This window comes from Mastigoproctus giganteus, chromosome 6 (assembly GCF_048544385.1).
Source record: "Mastigoproctus giganteus isolate SK-2022 chromosome 6, ASM4854438v1, whole genome shotgun sequence".
NCBI lineage: Eukaryota > Metazoa > Arthropoda > Arachnida > Uropygi > Thelyphonidae > Mastigoproctus > Mastigoproctus giganteus.
Window position 1 is genome coordinate 178,208,227 of NC_143580.1, and position 25,069 is coordinate 178,233,295.

At 39.0% G+C, this 25,069-nt stretch overlaps 1 protein-coding gene across 5 annotated transcripts in view; it reads left to right on the top strand.

The window, feature by feature from the left end:
* The window catches only part of LOC150084775 (striatin-3-like), a 751,872-nt gene that overhangs the window by 629,316 nt on the left and 97,487 nt on the right, over positions 1–25,069 (top strand). For all 5 annotated transcript variants that reach the window (XM_090376594.1, XM_090376597.1, XM_090376596.1 and 2 more), the window contains one exon: positions 10,605–10,745. In XM_090376594.1, coding sequence (XP_090232720.1) covers positions 10,605–10,745 — 141 coding nt within the window. The remainder of the gene's footprint in view (positions 1–10,604; positions 10,746–25,069) is intronic.

Below are 25,069 nucleotides of genomic sequence, written 5' to 3' on the forward strand. Positions count from 1 at the left end.
TTTGATATTTGATATTTTCATTATGAATTGCAAATCGATAATTGAAAATTGATATTTGCATTATGAAAAAATTCATAATTGATTTTTGAAACTTTCAATTTCTGTTGAAATATTTGACGCATTTCGACCTTTGTTGTATTTTAAAGCAAAGTCAGAAGCAGCCTTCTCCATTAACCCCTTCCCGGAACATTTTTTTTCCGGAAAATGTGCTGTAGCGGATCAACTTTTTTTATTTTACAGATTAAAAGTATGCATCATGTGAATACTCATTGTATAATTTTTTTTGTTTTTTATAAATATTTTAGTAGAAAATACCTGGGAGTAATTAACCCATCTGGGCTATCCTAAGTTATCTCATGTATTCCAAATTTTGCAAATTATACAGATTTTTTTTAATAAATTAGCACTAATGATTAATGAAGAGAAAAACACTCTTCATTAATCATTATATAAATAAATTTAAAAAATCAAGTGGAACACAGAAGCAGTAACCTCCCACCACACGCAATAATCATGTACTAACTACATTCTGACACACTGCCGCCATAAGTGGATCGGCGAGGTAAGCATCGCTTATGGCCTGCAGTTCAAGAGGCTGCCGAACAATTTTCGATATAGTTTTCTAATTGGTTAACGCTTATCAGTATTTAGCATTTAGGACAGAAAATTTTATTTTGCTTACTGACGACACATAGGAATGCACACTACTGTTCTGACATTGCTGTACAATAAGTAAATATAAGTAAAATGAAAGCCAGACATAAAAAATCCTGAGAAATCTCGGGATTTATCTGGCTAATGAAAAATTAACAAGATAAATGCCCAAGAAAATACGTTTCAACAAAATCACAAATTTGGAGGTATTATTGTTTGCTTCGGGTATTATTGTATCCCGAGATACTTCTTATAGGTCCAAATAACTTTTAAAACTAAAAACGAGATATCTCGGGATAATCCATCAAGGGGTTAATTAATTTAAGTGAAGTTCCAAGTAGAAAATGGAAATATGAAGAAATAGTATTCAGTTTTTCAAATCTGCTTAAGTCATTGATAAGAACATCCAAAACATATTTAATTGCAATACAAAATTGTTGTTCGGCAGATAAGTTGAAATCGTCTTAAGATTCGTAAAGTGCCATTTTTTTTTTTTTTTTTTTTCTTTGTTCTTCTTTCTTTTGGAAATGTACCTGGTATACCATTTTTTCTGCTGTGGTAACAGCATACCAAAAAATATCGTGTATTTCCTGGAAATTTTTTAGTCTTCTTTTTAATTGTTAAGAGTTACGTAGGCAAAGATTTTTAGCTTGCAATGCTTTATTTACTCAGGCAGTTTTGTGAAGAATTTTATTCCATATAGCCAATCTGCATAAAAGTGGATAGTCTCTTTGTACAAGCAGACTTTGAGCAATACTGATAGTTTCAACATTTGCAGACGTATCATCAGTATTAATTAAAGCTTTATGAACATTTGTTATTTGTAAGAACAAAGATTTTATAGCTTGTTCTTTGGATGACAATCTTGTGCCTGTATGTCCTTTAAGTGAAATCTTCAAAGTATTCATTAAAATATCCAAGCAACTAGTGGAACCAGAAAAAAAGTAAAAAATTTTGAACAACACCAAAAAAACTTATCATTTCAGACGTTATTGACTCTTCATGTACATCACCAACAAAATTAAGACTGTGCCAAATTGTGAACCAAACATTGCAATTTTCTTTTATTTTTATTTTTTTTTTTTAATTATTGCCTATATGCCATTATATTTTGGAATAATTTCTATCCAGTGAAGGCCTTGATGCAGTTTTAAAAATCTGCCAACATTTCATCTTCGGAAAGTTTATTTAATATCTTAGTTGCCCTCGCCTCGGCCCCCACACTACTGTTACTGCCGACCGGGCTAGCCGAGTGGGTAAAGTACCTGCCCGGCAACCCAAAGGTCGCGGGTTCGATTCCCGCCTCGGGCTTGGATCAAAGTGCTGCAAAAACCTTGGGAGGTGCAATATGGCCACAGAAGCCAATGCGCCAACAACTGCCAAATCAAAAAAAAAAAAAAAAAAAAACTACTGTTACTAGTTCTTTGAATAATCTCTTGGATATTCAGCTATTGCGACCATGTAAAGTGTAAACATAGACAGGAGAAATTTACTGAAAGGCATGGATCACTCACTTCTCTGAAAGACAGATGACTGCTTGTCAGAGTAAAAGAGAACCACAACACAGGTTGACTAGAGGTTATTTGTGTCGGGAATACGCCCTTAATCGTCTGAGTGGCTGTGGAAAGCATATTGACTAGTGTGACATCTCGGTATGTGGGATAGGTTTAACGACACCACTAACATTTAGGACCAATAATCCCTTTAACCCTAAATTCACACTTTCTAAAGTCCAGACGTAGGAACAATGCATACAAAATTAAGTCTCTCATAATAATCCATTATTATGAGAGACTTTATATTATATGGAAATTTTCTTCATTCTACGGAAACTATTTTAAATGTAATTTCCAAGAGGAATTCCAAAAAATTCACTATAAAGAAGTTTGTTAAACAGAGGTCCAACTGTAATTAAATCAAATATGAAGCAATTGTAAAAAACATAACTGGTCGAGTATGTCCTTAAAATGCTGGGGCTAGGGTCCCACTTTCCCCACCGTAGTCCTGGCAGTGGATACTCAATAACTGAATTCAGAATTTAATTCGTAAAATAAATGATTGTTTCAACAATAGGCTTGCAAATTTTCAAAAAATATATAACAATGGGCTCTTGTGAGCCCACTGTAGCTCATCACTGCCTCTAACCAGTCTGTTAATATCCTTGGACATGAATTCATAGGCTTTTCTCACAAGATACAACAGCATACATTAATGCCACCTTCTCCACAAATGTAGCAAAAGCTAGCACACTTATTTTGGCAACAACATGACATATTTCATGTATGGTTGAGATATGTACACATAAGACCACAATTAAGAAATTGTAGATTTTTAATTTAAATGCAGTTCATGATTTACTCTAAAACACTTGTTCACTTTGTTCACCACTTGCTGTCTGAAACACACACTTTTTTAAATACGAAAATGCTTGCTTGTTGCAGAACAAGCTCATATATATATATATATATATACACCAGTGGAAAAGTTTCTAGAAGGCTCACATTGTTTCTAAAGAACTCCATCGAAGATTATAGAACCTTCAAAACACATCCCAATATATTCTAGAATCTTTCAGAACATTCTCGAATGTTGTAAAAAGCTCCCGGATGTTCTGTGAAGTCTACTGAATGTTCTAGAAAGAAAAAATAAATAAATAGATAAAATAGATGGAAAAGATGATTAAACCAACTACAGATCTTGTTTTTGATTTAACCTACTATTTTTGAAAATTAGGGATGATGTGAACTTTTATAAGCATATATCTGAGTTTTTGAATATATTTCTTATGTGAATATGTCGAAATTATTTCATGGAGGAAATTGATGCTGACCAGTGTTATTCAAAGAGGTAAACAAGTAATGTGGGAAGTGGGGATGGTTTTTTTTTTTTTTTTTTTTTTTGATAGCAATAACTTCCCTTAAATGCCACGATGCTCCACTTTGTGCAGCAGTCTTTTATGTGTAACAGTATCAAAAGATTTCCTAAAATCCAAGTGTATTATATCAAAATTATTTTTTTCATCTAGTCGCTTTGTTATTGCAACGTAGTATCCATTCAGATTTGTCAGCCAAGATGACCCATTAACAAATCCATGCTGTGACTGCAATATAATTGCATTCCTGTCTATATGGTCCTCCTCTTCTTCTTTAATTAATGACTCCATTGTTTACTTGGAATAGAAGTTAAGCTAACAGGTCTGTAATTACTCACATTACCTTTTGATCCTCCTTTGTGAATTGAGGATATATTCGCACATCTCCAGTCCATTGCAACCTCCTTTGCTGCCTCCCGTAATATAATTGGCTAGATCCAGTCACATCAGGTGCTTTTTGTGTGTTTCATTTCAACAGTTGCTGTTCCACTTTCCCCTCAACCCCGGGGGCTCACATCTGGTGAGTATGGGCTTGGCAAACCCAGGGTCCTGAGCTGGATATCCATCTTTCTTAGTGATTCCTTTCTACTTCTCTCTCTCTCTCTCAGCGCCTCCGTAGCCAGGTGGGAAGGATCAGCAGTGCATAGCACACGCTTCTTGATTAGACCGGGGTTCAAGCCCGTCACCACCAAATACGAAGGATGCGGAAAGGTCAGGGAATGACCACCGCATATCCCGGATCAATATGGCCTTAGTTGCTAATACTCCTAAAAGTGAAATAACATCTCTCTCTCTCTCAGGGTAACTTGGGAATTTTTTTTTTTTTTTTGGCTGGTGCAGCATAAGCCTCAGGCTTCCTTGTAACATATGGCTAATAATAATAATAATATATCTGGCATACCCTTCCTTAATGAATTCTTTATGTTGAATGTAGATGCAAAATACCTATCCACTTTGTCAGCAACCTGAATAGGATCATCAACAGTTAAGCCATTGATATCTAGAAAATCAATACAATTCATCCCTTTCCTTCTATTGTTTCCATAAGTAATGAAGTCTGCCTTTGTTTGCCAAACATCCTTTATGACTTGATTACAAACTAGTTTATACCTACCATGAGCTTCTGTATCACCAAATGATTTATACGTATCCCATGCAGTTTTCTTTCCAGCCACAAGTCTCATCAGTTTATCTGACGTACATTTAGGTCTAAGCCTTGAATGGTATTTGTTATGAAAAACCTAGTAGCTTCGACAATTACTTCCCTGAATGCTTCCCATTTAGCATTTGCTGCTGCTGTTGCTGGAAACATCATGAGACAGTCTCACTGTATAGAATATAAAAATCATCTGTGGCCACTGTGGTCACCCTTATGGTTTCAAAAGCCCCTCCCTTTAGCCATGGCAGTAGGTATATCTTTAAGTAAATTCCACATAAGAACTCCCTGATCATTGCCGCACAGTAGGTCTTTTACTTGTAGATTCTTAATGTGTGAAGAATTGTTGATGATAAAGAGTATTGTTTCCTCTTGTTGCCTCTAACATGCAGCTATAGAAAACAGTTATCCATTAAATCAACAAAAGTGTTGCTAGTGTATGAGTGACCAACCCACAAGTTCCAATCAGTATCTGGAAATTTAAAATCTCCCATTATAAGACATTCTGATATACTGGTCCACTTTCTTTCTCTGTATAGTTGTTTTTTAAACCCAAACTCTTCACAGTCATTAGGCCTATAACATACTCCTGCTCTCACCAAACAGGCCCACAACACACTGGCCACTCAGTCAACTGGATGCACTGCATTAGATTTAATATGCTTCTTAACTAAGAGCATAACCCCATTCCTGTCCTGTCTGTTTCTGTGCACATTGTACTCCCTAAAAAAATTCTGCAGCAGTTATTTCTGAGTGACACCATGTCTCCAATATCCCTACAATGTCTGTGTTTGATGATGTAATTATTCACATTCACTTCAGATTTATTTACTATGCATCTTACATTAGTGTATACGGAGTATACATGCACCTGTTCTTACTCTTAATTTTTTTACATTTTCTTACCATGGTCCACGTATTTACTTGTTCCATGAGGACCCACTGCAGGCTTTGAAATTTCAAACACTGTACGTTCCTGGCTGCTGCATGTTCCAATAGAGGAATTTCCGGAATCACTTTTCACCTCTCCCTGCCACTATAGTTAAGTTATTTATCAATGTATCCTCCCAAGCTAACAATTTTCCAACCATCGTAACACTGTTTTACGATGGTTGCTTTATAACAGTATCTACTTTTGCCTGTGGCAGGCATATTCTGGTCCTGTTCAACCTCACCTTTTTACATAGCAAATTTTCTGTTTCCCTAATAGTAGAGTTATTGTCAATAACTACTTCCTGTGGGACCATAGCAGTCTGCTTTCGGGATTGCCGCTGTGTTCCCTGATGTACAAGTGTAAGCTCTGGCATTGATTTTTGCAGCTGAGTACTTTTTTTTTTTTTTTTTTTTATGTGAACCCCAAACACGAGAGATATTAGAACCTATAGTACTTAGTACCGTGCTTGGGTTGGAGGTTGAGAAGACGAAAGAAGATATTTCTTGACATTGGACTTGAACTTCTGTAGATTGTAATTTTCGGAAAATACGTATGAAGGAAGGTTGTTCCAGAAAACGGCAGTTGAATGAATAAATGAGGAAGGTGAAAAGTTGGTTCTGTGAGTTTGAAGTTGGACAGTAAATGGATGTTGGTTGGTGGCAGCACATGTTCGGACTGTTTTGAAAGAGAGAGCAGGAATTATAGTAGCCAATTCAGAAGAACAGTGCCCATGGACGTATCTGTAGAAGAGGCATGCAGCAGAAACAGTACGTCTATGAGAAAGCAAGTGGAGAGACTCTGTTAGAGATGAATCATTAATTAACCTAACTGCCCTCTTCTGAATGGAATCATGAAGCCTGAGAGAGGTTTTGGGGGCACTACCCCAGATGTGAGAACAATATTCCATGGCAGGGCGGATTTGTGATTTATACAGAATGAGCAGCTGTTTAGAAGAAAAGGAACACCGAGAGCGAAAGAGAAAACCAAGTTTTTTAGATGCAGAGGAAGCAATATTTTTATTGTGCCAAGAGAGATTAGAAGTCAGGGTAATCCCCAAAAGAGATATATCATTTTGCCTAGAAATCGGACTGTCACTAAAGATAAGCCTAGGAGCACAAGAATCCTTTTTGCGAGACATTAGACAAGACTGAGTTTTATAAGGGTTGAAATCAACTAAGTTGTCTTTGCCGCCCCACTGGAGAATTACCCGAAGATCGGCATTTAAGGAATGGTAGCAGATTTTCGAAAAGTTGAAGCTGATTGAGCAGGACAATGTTTCTCAAAATGGAAAGTGGGATGCAATGTGCTACCATCGGCAAAACTATGGATAGGATTTCCAGTCAATGGAAGAAGGTCATTAATATACAAGAGGAAAAGAGTGGGGGAAAGAACTGAACCTTGGGGGAAACCGGCATTAGTGGAGAAATTAGAAGACAGAGAGCCATCTACTATCACCCTCAGTGAGCGATCAGAGAGAAAACTGGATAACCAATTACTAAAAATAGTTGGCAAACCATAAGATGGAAGCTTGTTTAGAAGACGTTTATGCCAAACACGATCAAAGTCCATAAATGGGTAACATTACCAGAATATCACCAGTGGATCAACACTGACGGAATCCATACTGGCAATCGTTGATCAGATGGAAGGTTTCTAGGTAGTTTAAGAGTTGGCTGTTAATTGATTTCTCCATTACTTTAGAAAGAGTAGAAGTAATTGCAATGGGACAATAATTGGATGGGAGGGATTTGTCACCCTTTTTAGGAACTGGCTGGATATGAGCAAATTTCCAAACAGAAGGAAAAACACCTTTGGAATAAGAAAGTGAGAAAAGTCTCTGGCAAAGTATAGGAGTAAGTTCAGGAGCACAAGTTTTGAGAACAAGTGGAGAAATACCATCAGGACCTGGAGCTTTCTTAGCATCAAGATTCATCAAAATCCTTCTGATATCCTTTTGACGAAAGACCACAGGAGGCATTGAATGGAGGAGCGTGTTGGGAATGGTGGGAGGTGTTTTACCAAGATCATTAATATATGAGCTGGAAGAAAAATGGGATGCTAGCAGGTCAGCTTTATCCTTGGCTGAAGTGACAACAGAACCATCTGGTTTGGACAGAGGTGGGAGCAGAGATGGGGAAAAGTTACGGCCAATAGCTTTGGCAAAAGACCAGAATGCCCGGCTACCATTAGGGCAAGAAGCAAGTTTTCTACTCTTAGCCTGTTGAAACTCTAGTTTGGACTGATTAATAACTGCTTTACAATTGTTGCGAGCTTTGGTGTAGGCAGAAAATGAAACTGAAGAATTAGAAACAAGCCAATTACAATATGCAACATTCTTCTCTTGAATGGCCTTAACACATTTATTGGAAAACCAAGGTTTAGATAAAGGACGAGATTTTAAAGTGGAATGTGGGATAAAGGATTCCATTCCTGCAAGAATAATTTCACTGACACAATCTGAGCAAACATTGACATCAGAAGTTTTGAAACAGTAATCCGACCAAAGAAAAGAAGTCTCGCAGGTCATTCCATTTTGCATTCTTGTAATGCCAAACAACACGAGGTTGGGAATAGCCATGAGATAAAGGTTCCATTGGAGAAGAGACAATCACCAAGTTGTAATCTGAAGTGCCTAAAGGACCTCTCACTTCGACCGTGTACTTAGAAGGGTTGTTTGTGAGAAAAAGATCAAGCGTATTGGCTTTATGATTAGGATTGTCCGGTATTGTTGCAGGTAAATAAACAATCTGTGCTAGGTCATGAGTAATTGCAAAAGCCTCAGCATCTTAACCTGCTGGGTCGGTGTGACTATAGAACGGAAGCCAGCTGGAGTTGTGAACATTAAAATCACCAAGGAAAATTACCTCACTGTTAGGAAAGTTGGACTGGAGAAAGTCAAGTTGCAAAGAGAGGAAGTCAGAAAGCTCCAAGTGATTAGTGGAGTTGGGAGAACGGTAGAGACAGCAGATCAATTTGACACAATGAAGTAGAGAGATTTTAAGCCAGAGAAGATCAAAGAGAGGAGATTCCAAATTGCCAAGTCTCTGACAGGGAATATCAGAACGGACATATGCACAAGTACCACCTTTGAGGCGAAAGCAATCATACAGCGAATAATTTGGGCATCTGAGATGAGCAGTAGTTGAATCAACCGATAACTGAGATTCTGTCAGAAAAAGTACATGGGGTTTGGCAGACTACAAGTGGAAATGGACATCGTTGTGATTAGAATTGAGACCACGTATATTTGTGAAATGAATTAGGAAGTGCTTGGAAGGTTTAGATCTTTTCGCAGATAAGCTTGCTCTATTAGTTTGACAATTCATGGTGTATTCAATAGTAAGAAAAAGTGGGTGGGAAATGCTGTATGAAGTAATGAAATTTTTGGATATGGCGTACACGTGGTAAGAATATACCCAGATCCTTGACATAACGTGGCCTTGACAATGCTCTCCGCATACACACTACTCAGACTCCCTCCAGTCACTATCTGGCAGAGTAGAGGTAGCAAGATTATACACTAGCTGATCCAGAAGCCTTCTAGAGAGTTACCAATAGGTTCAGTCCGGTGTAGTAACTAGCGGCTGGCCTGCAAACACCGTTTTAGAGCTGTACCTTCAAAATGTAAAGAATATTGGATCTCGCCACGACGTTCATCATAACCTCAAAAGTCATCAATCATACTGCATGATGGAAGAGATAGGGAAGGGTTGACCGGAACCTACCTCTAGAGAATAAACATGGTTTCCACCACTTGAAGCCTCCAATAAGCAAAGTGGTGGTATTTCACCGGTTGATGAGAGTCATCTACCACCTAGTACTGCCTGGTAACATAGAGGGGCGGCGTTCCTCCATGTGGTGTGGGCGCCACACCTCGACCCCTGCTTACGTTGGTTCACACCTGGGTGGTCACCCACCATGTACTTGTGCATGGAGATTATACCCAGGATTACTAACAGTCCCACCATTGTGAAGGTGCAAGCAGAGGATTTGGCTGCCACAGGCCCTCCGGTCTTTGCCGAATTTTGGGTCCACTTGACTTGAGTGTCACCCGAATATCAGTTCCATCAGCGTTTTATACTCCCAGGTTGCAAGTACAGCTTGTCTGGCATATCTGAGAGAATGTCTGTGACAACCTCAAGGACTTGATGGACTCCCATTTAAATTCCTTCAACGGCATACACCCTATTCTTCAAGCTCTCATAGTTGACATCAAAACTCTGAATTCACTCCTATTCCTTCACACTCTATTCAAACGAACACACACACAGAGACATCTGCCTTGGCTGTACCATGGCCCATTCTAGTTTGTAGAGTTTTAAATTGTTTACAGCTCACTAGAAATAAAATTTGTCAGCTAAAAAAAATCCAATGTGTGTGATTAGAACCTTCAAGCTACCTGGCCGACCGGGCTAGCCGAGTGGGTAAAGTACCTGCCTGGCAACCCAAAGGTCGCGGGTTCGATTCCCGCCTCGGCCCTGGATCAAAGTACTGCAAAAACCTTGTGAGGTGCAATATGGCCACAGAAGCCGATGCGCCAACAACTACCAAATCAAAAAAAAAAAAAAAAAAAAAAAATCAAGCTACCTATTTATCGCAGTTAAAACGCTGCAATTCCAATACCGTGTACTTTGCTACTTGTCACGAGATACAGTATTCATATAATCACTGATTAAAACGCTCTACAAATATTAAGTCCTAAATTACAAAATCACTAGCTGAATTTTCAAAATAAGCTAATGAATGTGTTTAGGACTATTAAAATATTTATTGAACACAATTTAGTATGTTAATTAGGTAAAAAAAAAGCAAAATTTAAAAAAAAAAAAACTTATCCGTTTCCAAGTTCTCAAAATCCTTTGACTGCATTGTGGTAGATCATAAAATAAATTTGCCTTCAATGAGAAATACTTTTTTTATAATATGAACTATTTATACAATGCACGCATTATTAATTCACAATTTCTCTTTTACACTGTTTACACTAGCTGATGGTAGCCCCACATCAGTAGATTTTCTCAGATGCGATCCAGCACAGATGGTTACTGCATATACCTCTTCCAGTGCTATCATTTTTGATTTAGAAACTGGAACACCAGTTGTGCGATTAGACAGCAATCAAAATCCAGGTATGTGAATATCATACATATAATTATATATGTAAAATGTATGTATATATTAGCTTCAGAAAAATTGCGAGTTTTTTTTTTTTTATATTTAGATGATGGAGAAGAGAAGCATTAATGTTAACAGCATATCTTTAAACTTTCACGTTTATTCAAAAAATTTTCTTTAGTTGTGTTTTTATAGTCTAACGTAATGTTTGAATGACAATTTGCACTGTGTATCTTAGCATTAGCATTAGTAGAGGCATTTGATGCAAGAAAGGAAGCTTATGCAGCATCAGCCAAAAAAAAAAAAAAAAACCACTTCCACTTCACCCCTCTGTTCGTTCAAAATATCTGTCCAGCTGAGCTTTAAACTTATTTAGGCTATCAACTTCCACGACAACGGGTGGAAGTCTGTTCCACCAACGAACCACCCGCTGGCTAAAGGCAAATTTCCGCACATCTATCCTATATCTGTCTTTCCTCAATTTGAATTTATGCCCTCTCAGGTGATTATTCTGAGCGAGAGGAAGAATCCCATCAGCATTGAGCATGCTCAAACCATTCAAGGCTTTATACACCTCTATCAGATCACCTCGCTGGTGCCTAGTCTCCAGACACTGTAATTTGCAAAACTTAAGCCTTTCTTCATAAGAGCACCCCCTTTGTTCCATTCACTAATCTTGTTGCCTTTCTCTGTACTCATTCCAGCAGCTCTACATCCTTCTTGAAATGAGGCCTCCAGACCTGTATACAGTACTCTAGGTGTGGCCTGACCATTGCCTTATACAAGGGAATAATCACCTCCTTATCCCTGCTAGAAAAATTCCTATATATCATTGACAATACACCATGAGCTACTCTTGCAGCCCGTCTGCACTGCTCAGAGAACTTCATATTTGCCTGCACAACCACCCCCAGGTCCCTTTCATTCTATACCACTGTCAGTGTAGTACCACAGAGTTGATACGTTGCTCTGGGGTTGCTGTTTCCTATGTGTAGTACTTTACATTTGTCAATGTTAAACTTCATTTGCCACCTCTCAGCCCATCTGCTCAACCTTTCCAGATCCTGTTGCAGCAACATAGTGTCAGTAGTGTCCTTGACAACCCTGCCTACCTTTGTATCGTCTGCAAACTTCAACATTAAGCTTGATATACCCTCATCAATATCATTTATGAATACAGAAAACAATAATGGACCCAACACCGAACCCTGAGGGACTCCACTAATAACATTAGTCCACGACGAGCAGTGTCCATTGATTACCACTCTCTGTCTTCTCCCCCTTAGCCACCCCTTTATCCACAGCAGCAATTTGCCTCCAATGTCACACTGCTCCAATTTGTGCAGCAGTCTTCCATGTGCAACAGTATCAAAAGCCTTTCTAAGATCCAAGTATACAATATTAAAGTTATTCCCTGCATCCAGTTCCTTTGTGACTGCATCATAGTATCCAATCAAATTGGTCAGGCAAGACTTCCCCTTAACAAAACCATGCTGTGTCCGAGCTATAGCTGAAGTCTTGTCTAAATGATCCTGCAGTGCTTCTTTAACTAGTGCCTCCATTAATTTTCCTGGAACAGAAGTTAAACTCACAGGTCTATAATTACTTGTGTCAGCCTTTGATCCTCCTTTGTGAATTGGGGTGACATTTGCACATCTCCAGTCTGTGGGTACCTCCCCTGAGTCCAAGGAAGCTCTCATAATTATGGCTAAGGGTTTGCTTTCTTCCTTTGCTGTCTCCTTTAATATAACTGGATAGATCCCATCCACCCCGGGTGCCTTTCTTGTGTTTATCTTCAACAATTTCTCCTCCACTTTACTCTCAGTTATTACAAGATTCTCTAGCTTACTGCTAGATTTGAATACACCTCTGGCTTTCCCCTCGCTAAATAATTCCTCATGTGTGAATGTGGATGCAAAATATTCATTTAGTTTGTTAGCTAACTGAGCAGGATCATCAACCGTTGACCCATCGATATCAAGTGGACCAATCTGATTCATCCCCTTCCTTCTACAGTTTACATAAGTAAAGAACTCTTTGCTGTTTTTCTTTGCATCCCTTGCCAAAGATTTCTCGTAATCTGCCTTCGCCTGCCTAATCTGGGGATTTTAACTTCCCAGATATTGACTGGAACTTGTGGGTTGGTCACTCACACGCTAGTCAGACTTTTGTGGATTTATTGGATGATTGTTTTCTGCAGCAGCATGTTCGAGAGGCAACCAGAGAAAGTAATACTCTTGATCTGGTTATCAGCAGTGATCATTCGTGTATTAAGAATTTGCAGAGAAAGGAACCACTAGGTGGCAGTGATCACAGTGTGCTGAAGTGGGATTTACTCAAAGAGGTAACTACCGTCAGGGGTAAAGGAAAGGGTTTTTGCTTCCGTAAAGGGGAGTACACTGGTCTCAGACAGTTTTTAAATTCTGTACAGTGGGATCAACTGACGATGTTACAAACAGTAAATTCTAAGTGGGAAGCATTCAAGGAATTAATCGTGGAAGCTACTAGACTTTTCATACCGATGAAGAAATATTGTTCAAGGTTTAGGCCTAAATGGTTATCAAATGAACTAATGAGACTCGTGACAGAGAAGAAAAATGCATGGGATGCATATAAATTATCAGGCGACGCAGAAGCCTGTAGCAGATATAAGCTAGTCTGTAATCAGGTCACAAAGGAGGTTCGGCAGGCAAAGGCGGATTACGAGAAATCTTTGGCAAAAGATGCTAAGAAAAACAGCAAGGATTTCTTTACTTATATAAACTCTAAAAGGAAGGGAATGAATATGATTGGTCCACTTGACATCGATGGTTTGACTGTTCATGATCCTGCTCAGATAGCAAACAAACTGAATGAGTATTTTGCATCTACATTCACACATGAGGAATTATTACAGTTTGAAAATGGAAGAAGGTTATCAAATTGTAGCAGTGTGCTTAATGATTTTGTAATAACTGAGAGCAAAGTGGAGGAGAAATTGTTGAAGTTAAACATAAGAAAGGCACCTGGGGTGGATGGGATCTATCCAGTTATATTAAAGGAGGCGGCAAACCAACTAAGCAAACCCTTAGCCATAATTATGAGAGCATCCTTGGATTCAGGGGAGGTTCCCACGGACTGGAGATGTGCAAATGTATCCCCAATTCACAAATGAGGTTCGAAGGGTGACACGAGTAATTACAGACCAGTTAGTTTAACTTCTGTTCCAGGTAAAATAATGGAGTCACTGGTTAAAGATGCATTGCAGGATCATCTAGACAAGACTTCAGCAATAATTCAGACACAGCATGGGTTTGTTAAGGGAAAGTCTTGTCTGGCAAATTTGATTGGTTATTATGATGTGGTCACAAAGGAACTGGATGCAAAAAATAATTTTGATATCATATACTTGGATTTCAGGAAAGCTTTTGACACTGTTGCGCATGGAAGACTACTGTACAAATTGGAGCAGAATGGTATTAAGGGTATGTTGCTACAATGGATAAAAGGATGGTTAAGTGGGAGAAGACAGAGGGTGGTAATCAATGGGTGCTGCTCTTCGTGGACTAATGTTATTAGTGGAGTCCCACAGGGTTCGGTGTTGGGTCCACTGTTGTTTTGTATATTTATCAATGATATTGATGAAGGTATATCAAGCTTAATGTCGAAGTTTGCAGATGACACGAAGGTTGGCAGGGTTGTTAATGACAGTCATGGCAGTGTGCTACTGCAACAGGATCTAGATAATTTGGGCAGATGGGCTAAGAAGTGGCAACTGAAGTTTAACCTTGACAAATGCAAAGTACTGCATATGGGTAGAAGTAACCCCAGAGAAACGTACCAACTGTGTGGTACTACACTTAAGGTGGTAGAAAATGAAAAAGACCTGGGAATAATTGTGCAGTCAGATATGAAGTTTTCTGAGCAATGCAGACAGGCTGCTAGGGCAGGTCACGGGGTTTTGTCAATGATATATAGGAATTTTGCTAGCAGGGAAAAGGAGGTGATTGTCCCTCTGTATAAGGCAATGGTCAGGCCACGCCTTGAGTACTGCGTACAGGTCTGGAGGCCGCATTTTAGGAAGGATGTAGATTTGCTTGAGCGTGTACAGAGAAGAGCAACACGATTGATGAGGGGAATGAAGGGATCCTCTTACCAAGAGAGGCTTAAGTTCTGCAAATTGCAGTGGCTGGAGACTAGGCACCTGCGCGGTGATCTGATTGAGGTCTATAAGGCCTTGAATGGGTTGAGCACGCTGAATTCTGATGGGATCCTCCCACTTGTTCAGAATACGAACCTACGGGGACATAAGTTCAAATTAAGAAAGGATAGATGTAGAATAGATGTGCGAAAATTTGCCTTTAGCCAGCGGGTGGTTAATTGCTGGAACAAACTTCCATCTGTCCTTGTGGAAGTTGATAGGTTAAATAAATTTAAGGAGGAACTGGACAGGCATTTACAGGGTATGGTGTGATTTTTTTTTTTTTTTTTTTTTTTGGCTGATGCTGCATAAGCTCCTACACTTGCTTTCTTGCATCAAGTGCCACTACTACTACTACTACTACTACTACTACCTCCTTTGTAACTTGGTTACAGATCAACTTGTATCTATCATAGGCTTCTGTGTCATGTGTTAATTTGTATGTATCCCATGCATGTTTCTTCTCTGCCATATGCCTCATCAGTTCATCTGACATCCATTTAGGCCTAAACCTTGAACAATATTTCTTAGTGGTATGTATAGCCTAGTAGCGTCCAAGATAAGTTCTTTGAATGCTTCCCATTTTGCATTTGCTGTTGGTAACATCATCAGTTGGTCCCACTGTATAGAATTTAAATACTGTCTCAGTCCATTGTTGTCACCTTTACGAAAGCAATAACCCTTCCCTTTACCCCTAATGGTAGTTACCTCTTTGAGTAAATCCCACTTCAGCACACTGTGATCTCTGCCACCTTGTGGTTCATTTATCTGCAGATTCTTAATGCATGAAGAATCACTGCTGATAATCAAATCAAGAGTATTCTTCCCTCTAGTTGCCTCCTGAACATGCTGATGTTGAAAACAATCATCCATCTTTATCTAAATAAAATGAAAGCTCTTCACCTGTGTAAAGTTTAGAATCAATTTATACTTTTAGAGTCTAAAAATGATGTTTTTCAAGTGTTTTCTGTGATTATAATTATTCTATTATTCTGTCACAAAACACAAAAAGACAAACTCTCTAAAGAAGCAGAGGAGAAAATATCCACAAAACTTAATGATTTTTAGATTCTGTTAGTAATGAATAGGTTCCAAACTTTACCCAGGTGAAGTCTTTCATTTCAAGTATATTTAGTCTTTTACAGTGGTTCAAAAAGTTTATTTTTCTTTTGAATTTCACTGAAATTTGTTGCTGCTTTTGTTTTTCAAATAAATGTGTATGTTATGTTCTTTGAATACGGACATGCAAATTTTGTTAGTATTGCCTGAAATTATGATGTAAATTGGCATCCATTAAGATAATACCTGACTAATTTGGAAATATGTGATTTAGACTGCCTTCCTTTTTATGTTTGTATTTTATTTATGCAGAATGGAGATTTTTCTTGAAATTTCAGACGATTAGGTTGACAGGGCCAATCTGCTCACAAAGGTAAAACAGTGACTTCATAAAAGAAGTAAAATCATTCAAATGGAATTGGAAAAAAAAAAAAAAAAAAAAAGTCAAGAAAAAATATTGAAAAATTTCTTTTGTTTTGTTACGTCCTGGCACATAAAAGGAAATTTTATCAGGTGGCAATGGTAATCTGTAGCTGCTGACTCACTGTCATCACATAATTCATGACATTGAATTTCTTGGGTTTTGCAATAAAGTTTTTCTCTGCTTTTTATCCCCCCCCCAAAAAAATAAATAAAACTACATAAAAATCAAAAAATTATAAAAATCAGTGAATTTATATTTTTGACAAATATGGCTATAATAAACAACTGAGAATTTTTTGCTGTAATTGATCATTTAGCCATAAAAAAATAATAATAATAATAATAATAAATTTTAAAAAAAACCTTCATTTTGCAGTTTTTTCACATCCGATGCAGTGCCTACAGTATGTCCCACGTGTGACACCCTCTCTCAATTTAGAAAGCAATAAAGGGAAGCAGTAATTTGAAACTTGGCTGAAAATTTTATTCTTCTCTATGTAGCTACCTTCTAGAGCTACACATTTTTTCCAACTGTGGATAAGCTCCTTCAGGCCTCCTGAATAGAACTCCTCACTTTTTACAGAAACTAGGTTTCCACTTCATTACCTCCTCATCAGTCTGAAATCTGTGGCTCCATAATGGTTTCTTCATTTTAGGGAAGAGGAAGAACTCTGAATGTTAGAAGTCAAGGGAATAGGGTGGGTGCTACAGATTTTCAAAGCCATAGCTGGTAGCAAAGTCCACTGTAAGTGCAGACCTGTGAGTAGGAGCATTACCTTTAGGTAGCTTCCCACATGTCTTCAACTTAGTAGCCTCTCAGCTTTTCCAGGAGAAGACTAGTACTCCCTAGTAATCATTGTTACAGATTATCAAAAGGCTGTTGCCTTTTGATAATCTGTAACAACATAAACTTGTTGGCAAACAGTTGAACCTTGGCTTATTTTGGGGACTAATGAAAGTTCCGATTATTTGCTGTTCTGTTTTGTTCTGGTTCTTAGACTAAAATTTTTTAATAATTTTTGACGACTTTTTGTTGAGAGAATGTTAATAATTTTTTGTGACCAAATTACAACAATCGAAGAAAGCTGGTACCCAGTTTTCATTGACATTTGCAATTCTGTCAACAAAATCAGTGTTCTCTCTATAATGCTCCAACAATTTTTGCAGAACACTTTCCTGTGAAGCTTTTGAGGAGGCGTAAACAATCTCGGAACCCATCAGCCTGCCACTTTAGACATGTGTAGGGCTAATGTTCATTTGCCATAAAATTTATGCGCATATCTCTTCAAGGACTAACTTGACAGATGCATGGCATTATCCACAGTGGCAGGATCTGACTGAGATGGGTCTCCCTTGTCTTGGGTCCTATTTACACTGCTTCACCAAAAACTTGAATTTTTTTTTTTTTTTTCCAATTTTTCACAGTCTAATATGGTGGGCAATCCTCTCCATATACTTTCATTTCCTTGTGAATTTGTTTTACTTCTTAACCTTGCAAACTAAGGAATTTTATGAAGGATCAGACCTCGACCTTCTTTAGCATAGCACCTCTCTCTGTATTTATGGCTCTAGTCCATTTACTTATGGACCTAAAAAAACAAATGTACATTAACTTATGAAATTTTGTAATCTATATATATACATAATTTCAGATACTTCTAACTTCTGTTCAAATACTTCTAGGTGCAGTGAATACTTATTATTTTCCATCCTTTATACTCCATTGTGGCATGAACAGATGCCCAAATCCACCTGTGGCAAAAGATGCTAAAACCAGCAAGGATTTCTTCACTTATATAAACTCTAAAAGGAAGGGGATGAATTTGATTGGTCCACTTGATATCAACAGTTCGACTGTTGATGATCCTGCTCAGATAGCAAACAAACTGAATGAGTATTTTGCATCTACATTCACACATAAGGAGTTATTAAGGTTTGAAAATGGCAGAATGTTATCAAATTGTAGCAGGGTGCTTAATGATTTTGTTAATAACTGAGAGCAAAGTGGAGGAGAAATTGTTGAAGTTAAACATAAGAAAAGCACCTGGGGGTGGATGGGATCTATCCAGTTATATTAAAGTAGGCGGCAAAGCAACTAAGCAAACCCTTCGCCATAATTATGAGAGCATCCTTGGACTCGGGGGAGGTTCCCACGGACTGGAGATGTGCAAAAAAGGGGGGATCGAAGGGTGACACGAGTAATTACAGACCAGCTAGTTTAACTTCTGTTCCAGGTAAAATAATAGAGTCACTGGTTAAAGATGCATTGCAGGATCATCTAGACAAGACTGCAGAAATAATTCAGACACAGCATGGGTTTGTTAAGGAAAAGTCTTGTCTGACAAATTTGATTGGTTATTATGACGTGGTTACAAAGAACTGGATACAAAAAATAATTTTGATATCATATATTTGGATTTCAGAAAAGCTTTTGACAGTGTTGCGCATGGAAGTCTATTGTACAAATTGGAGCAGAATGGTATTAAGGGTAAGTTGCTACAATAGATAAAAGGATGGTTAAGTGAGAGAAGACAGAGGTTGGTAATCAATGGGTGCTGCTCTTCATGGACTAATGTTATTATTGGAGTCCCACAGGGTTCTGTGTTGGGTCCACTGTCGTTTTGTATATTTATCAATGATATTGATGAAGGTATATCAGGCTTAGTGTCGAAGTTTGCAGATGATACAAAGGTTGGCAGGGTTGTTATTGATAGTAATGGCAATGTGCTACTGCAACAGGATCTAGATAATTTTGGCAGATAGGCTAAGAAGTGGCAACTGAAGTTTAACCTTGACAAATGCAAAGTACTGCATATGGGTAGAAGTAACCTCAGAGAAACATACCAACTGTGTGGTACTACACTTAAGGTGGTAGAAAATGAAAAAGACCTGGGAGTAATTGTGTAGTCAGATTTGAAGTTTTCTGAGCAATGCAGACAGGCTGCCAGGGCAGGTAATGGGGTTTTGTCAATGATATATAGGAATTTTGCTAGCAGAGAAAAGGGGGTGATTGTTTCTCTGTATAAGGCAATGGTCAGGCCACGCCTTGAGTACTGCGTACAGGTCTGGAGGCCTCATTTTAGAAAGGATGTAGATTTGCTTGAGCGTGTACAGAGAAGGGCAACAAGATTGGTGAGGGGAATGAAGGGATCCTCTTACCAAGAGAGGCTTAAGTTCTGCAAATTGCAGTGGCTGGAATCTGCCACTGCAATTTGGAGACTAGGCACCTGTGCGATGATCTGAATGAGGTGTATAAGGACTTGAATGGGTTGAGCACGCTGAATTCTGATGGGATCCATCCACTTCTTCAGATTACGAACCTAAAGGGTCATAAATTCAAATTAAGAAAAGACAGATGTAGAATAGATGTGCCGAATTTTGCCTTTAGCCAGCGGGTGGTTAATTGCTGGAACAAACTTCCATCTTTCGTTGTGGAAGTCGATAGGTTGAATAAATTTAAGGAGGAACTGGACAGGCATTTGAAGGGAATGGTGTGATTTTTTTTTTTTTTTTTTTTGGCTGATGCTACATAAGCTCATACACTTGCTTTCTTGCATTACATTCCACTACTACTACCACCACCACCACCACCACTACTACTACTACTACAAGTAATTATAGACCTGTTAGTTTAACTTGGGAAATTAAGGGAGGCACTTGTTAAAGTAGCACTGCAAGGTCATCTAGACAAGACTTCAGTTATAGCTCTGACACAGCATGATTTTGTTAAGGGGAAGTCTTGTCTGACCAATTTGAATGGATACTATGATGAAGTCACAAGGGAACTGGATGCAGGGTATAACTTTGATATCATATATTTGGATCTTAGAAATGCTTTTGTTACTGTTGCACATGGAAGACTGCTACTAAAATTGGAGCAGTGTGGCATTGGAGGCAAATTGCTGCTATGGATTAAGCGATGGTTGAGTGGGAGAAGACGGAGAGTGGTAATCAATGGACACTGCTCTTCATGGACTAATGTTATTAGTGGAATCCCTCAGGGTTCAGTGTGGGTCCGTTGTTGTTTTCTGTATTTATAAATGATATTGATGATATCAGTATCATTCATAAATACAAATGGACATTAAGCCTGATGTACAATGTCCAAGGTTGGCAGGGTTGTTAAGGACACTAATGACAGTACGCTGCTGCAACATGATCTAGAAAAGTTGAGGAGATGGGCTGAGAGGTGGCAAATGAAGTTTAACATTGAGAAATGTAAAATACTACATATCGGAAGCAGTAACCCCAGAGAAATGTATCAACTCTGTGGTACTACACTGACAGTGGTAGAAAATGAAAAGGACCTGGGGTAACTGTGCAGACAGATATGAAGTTTTCTGAGCAGTGCAGACAGTCTGCAAGAGTAGTTCATGATGTCTTGTCAATGATATGCAGGAATTTTTCTAGCAGGAATAAGGAGGTGATTATCCCTGCTAGAAATGTATAAGGCGATGGTCAGGCCACACCTTGAGTACTGTACTTGAGTCTGGAAGCCTCATTTTAAGAAGGATGTGGAGCTGTTGGAATGAGTACAGAGAAGGGCAACAAGGGTACTGAATGGAGCAAAGGTTAGCTCTTACGAAAAAAGGCTTAAGTTTTGCAGATTACAGTGTCTGGAGACTAGGCCCCTGCAAGGTGATCAGATTGAGGTGTATAAAGCCTAGAATAGTTTGAGCATGCTCAATGCTGATGGGATTCTTCCTCTTGTTCAGAATAATCACCTGAGAGGGCATAAATTCAAATTAAGGAAAGACCATTGTAGGATAGATGTGCAGAAGTTTGCCGTTAGCCAGCGGATAGTTGATTGGTGAACAGACTTCCATCTTTTATTGTGGAAGTTGATAGACTAAATAAATTTATGGATGAGCTGGACAGGTATTTGGAATGAATGGAGGGATGAATTGGCAGCGGGTTTTTTTTTTTTTTTTTGGCTGATGCTGCATAAGCTTGCTTTCTTGCATCGTATGCCTCTACTAATGCTAATCGACCACCCACTGGCTGATTGCAAACTTCTGCACATCTATTCTGCAACTGTCTTTCAATTTGAATTTGTGTCCCCTCATGTGTGGGCTGAATAAGAGGAAGAATCCTATCAGCATTGAATTTGTTTGATCCATTCAAAGCCTTAAACACCTTAGTCATTTCACCTTGCAGGTGCCTAATATCCAGATGCTGGAATTTGCAAAACTGAAGCCTTCTCACAAATCTCATTGCCCTTCTCTCTTCTCATTCGAGCAGCTCTACATCCTTTCTAAAATGTGGGCTCCAGATATGTATGCAGTACTCAAGATGTGGCCTGACCATTGCCTTATTTGGATAATCATCTCCTTATCCCTGTTAGAAAATTCCTGTATATCATTGACACAACCTCATTAGCTGTCCTGGCAGCCTGTCAGCATTGCTCAGAGAACCTCATATCCGACTGCAGTAACCCTTTCACCCATAAATCAAAAAAACAAACAACACTATATCCAACTGCACAATTACCCACAGTTTCGCCTTGCAGGTGCCTAATATCCAGATGCTGAAATTTGCAAAAGTGAAGCCTTCTCACAAATCTCATTGCACCCCGGTCTATGAGATTTGTGAGAACAAATCTCATTGACCGGGGTTCAAGCCACTGACTGCTAAATACGGTCAATCTGCACCGGACTGGCGTGGCAGATTATGGTCCACTTCCCTTAACAAGAATTTTTGAGGAGGTTTCCGTCCTGCAGTGGATTGATAGTAGCTGCAGTTTACCTTTTTTTTTACCTGTTCACATTTTCCACTATGCTGAGTGTAGTACTACACAGTTGATACGTTACTCTGGGGTTACTACTACCAATATGCAGGACTTTGCATTTGCCAATATTAAACTTCAGTTGCAAATTGAGGCAAAAGTAAAATGAATCAGGATGAAATTTACAGTTATAAATGATTCCGGTACTGGTGGCCATAAATTCAAATTACGGGGGGGAAGGTGTTTAGACCGGACTGCAGAAAGTTTTATTTTAGCTAGCAAGTTATAAATTACTATAATAGGTTACCTACAGGGTTGGTAGATGCTGTCAGTTTGGGGAAACTCATTTTATTTAATTTTTTTTATTATTATATTACTCTCCTCTTTTTTTTTTTTTTGCACGATGCGGCCATTATTAATACTAATTTCTCAGCCCATATGCCTAACTTCTAGATCCTCTTGCAGTAGCATGCTGTCATTCTTGTCAATAACCTGACACACTGCCAACCTTTCTATCATCTGCAAACTTGAATAATAAGCCTGCTATGCCTTCATCAGTATCATAGATTAATTTAACAAACAATGGTGAGCACAACACCAAACCCTGGGTAACTCCACTGATAACATTGGTCCATGAAGGGCATTGAACATTGAATACCACTTTGTCTTCTCTCACTCAACTATCCCTTTATCTATAGTAGCAACCTGCCCTTAATGCCACAGTTTCAAAAGCTTTCCTGAAATCCAAGTATATGATATCGACATTATTTCTTGCATCCAATTCCTTTGTGACAACATTGTAGTATCCAATCGAATACTACAGACAAGATTTCCCCTTTAACAAACCCATACTGTGACTGAAGTATAATTGCAGACTTGTCTAGATGATCTTGCATTACTTCTTTTACCAGTGACTCTATTATTTTACCTGGAACAGAAGTTAAACTAACAGGTCTCTAATTACTCGTGTCACTCTTTGATTACCATTGTGAATTGGGGATGCATTTGTACATCTACAGTCTGTGGGGAACTCCCTTGAAATTATGGTAAGGGTTTGCTTACTTCCTTTGCTTTCTCCCTTAGTATAATTGGATAGTCCCATCTACCCCAGATGCCTTTCTTACGTTTAACTTGAACAATTTCTCTTCCACTTTCCTCTTAGTTATTACAAAATGATTTAGCACTCTGTTAGTTTGATATAAACTTCGGCATCCCTTCCTTAAGAAATTCCTTTGAATGTTGATGCATAATACTCATTCAGTTTGTAAGCAACCTGAGCAGGATCATCAACAGTCGAACTGTCAATATTAAGTAGACCAATTTGATTAATTCCCTTCCTCTAGTGTTTACATAAGTAAAGAATTCTTGCATCCTTTGCCAAGGACCCCTCGAAGTGGGCACCTGTATGTGATGAGGGGACCTCTCAGTGATGCTGCTGGCCTTTCAGATTAGCATCACTGGGATCCAACAACCATACCTTGGTTCCAGGGTTACATCATTGGAATCCAGAGTGTGCAGCCATGTGCCACGAACCGTGGAAACTCAGAAAGGAGGATCCTGGTGGTTGATGAGGCCCAGCCTTAATACAGCACTTCGGCCCCTACTTCGACAAGTTGTGAGGTCCCAGACCAGCCCAACTGGGATCGCTCTGCAGGTGGTTCTTACTGTTGGGGTCAACTACGTTCCAGTAAGTCTCCCTCTGTTTCGTCCTGGGACGGTCTGAAGGCTTATTGGAAATGTGGATATGATGCTCCTGAGCGAACTTGACATTCCCTCGTAGGGCTCCATGGCGGGTGAGGTGCTTAGAGCATCTGAAATTTTTCTTTTACCCCTATGAGTACAAAGTTTCAAAGTGTATTTGTAAGTTAATGGCGGCTTCCAGGGTGTCCTCTATATCCGCCGTTTGTTAGGCTTTTTTGCCAATTGCCGGCTGAAAAAAAAAAAAAAAAAAAAAAAGTCGGTTCAGATTTGAATTTTGGGGGGAAAAAAAAAAAAAAAATTTTTTTAATTTTAAATTTTTGAATTTTGAAGGGAAAAAAAAAAAAAAAAAGAAAAATTTTGCATCTAATAGATGAAATTTTGAGTACACCTATGAGTACAGTAAACCCCCGCTATTCGCGGTATCTGTATTCGCGGTCACTGATTTAATATAAAATGAAACCTAAAAAAAATGTGAATTTTAAATCGCCATGAACATTTTCCAACATAAAAAAACATGGACGTGGCTAAAATCATCTTTCCCAGTCAAAACAGCGCTCAGTGGGTGTGGGGAGAGGGGTGACAAAATCGCGAGCGAGGTTGTTTCTCTCTAATCCTTGTTCAGTATGTGTTATGACCGTCCATGGCGGGCTTGGGACTGCCATGGACGGTCCCAAGCCCGGCTGCGAAAGGAGGAGGGTGGTCATCCTGCCGAAATGACCAGAACCGGGAAACCGGGGAAACTAGGCAAGAAACCGCATGAAATTCGGAACAAGCTCTTACAACAATGTTACCGCATCCGGGGTAGCCGATGCGCCAGCACTGGGGACCCAGGGTACTGGTGTGAAGTGGACCACTGGCCACAGAACAAGCTGTTATAACAATGTTACCGCATCCAGGGTAGCCGATGCGCCAGCACTGGGGACCCAGGGTGCTGGTGTGAAGTGGATCACTGGCCACAGCAATAAGCTTACTACGCCGAAAAGGACAATTAACATTGGCGAATGGAATGTTCGAACGGGGCACCACGTTGGACAAAAGGAAATCATTGCCCAAGAACTACTTAGGTGCAAGATATCAATCGCAGCATTATCTGAATTAAGGCTCACCGGGTCTGGAACGATGATCATCCAACCACCAGCACCTAACGAAGCGGTTATGCTATTCTACTCTGGTGGCGAGAAACGAGAAGCAGGAGTGGGCTTTATGGTCGATGCTCAGGCCACCAGTAGTGTGATCGCTTTCCAACCAAT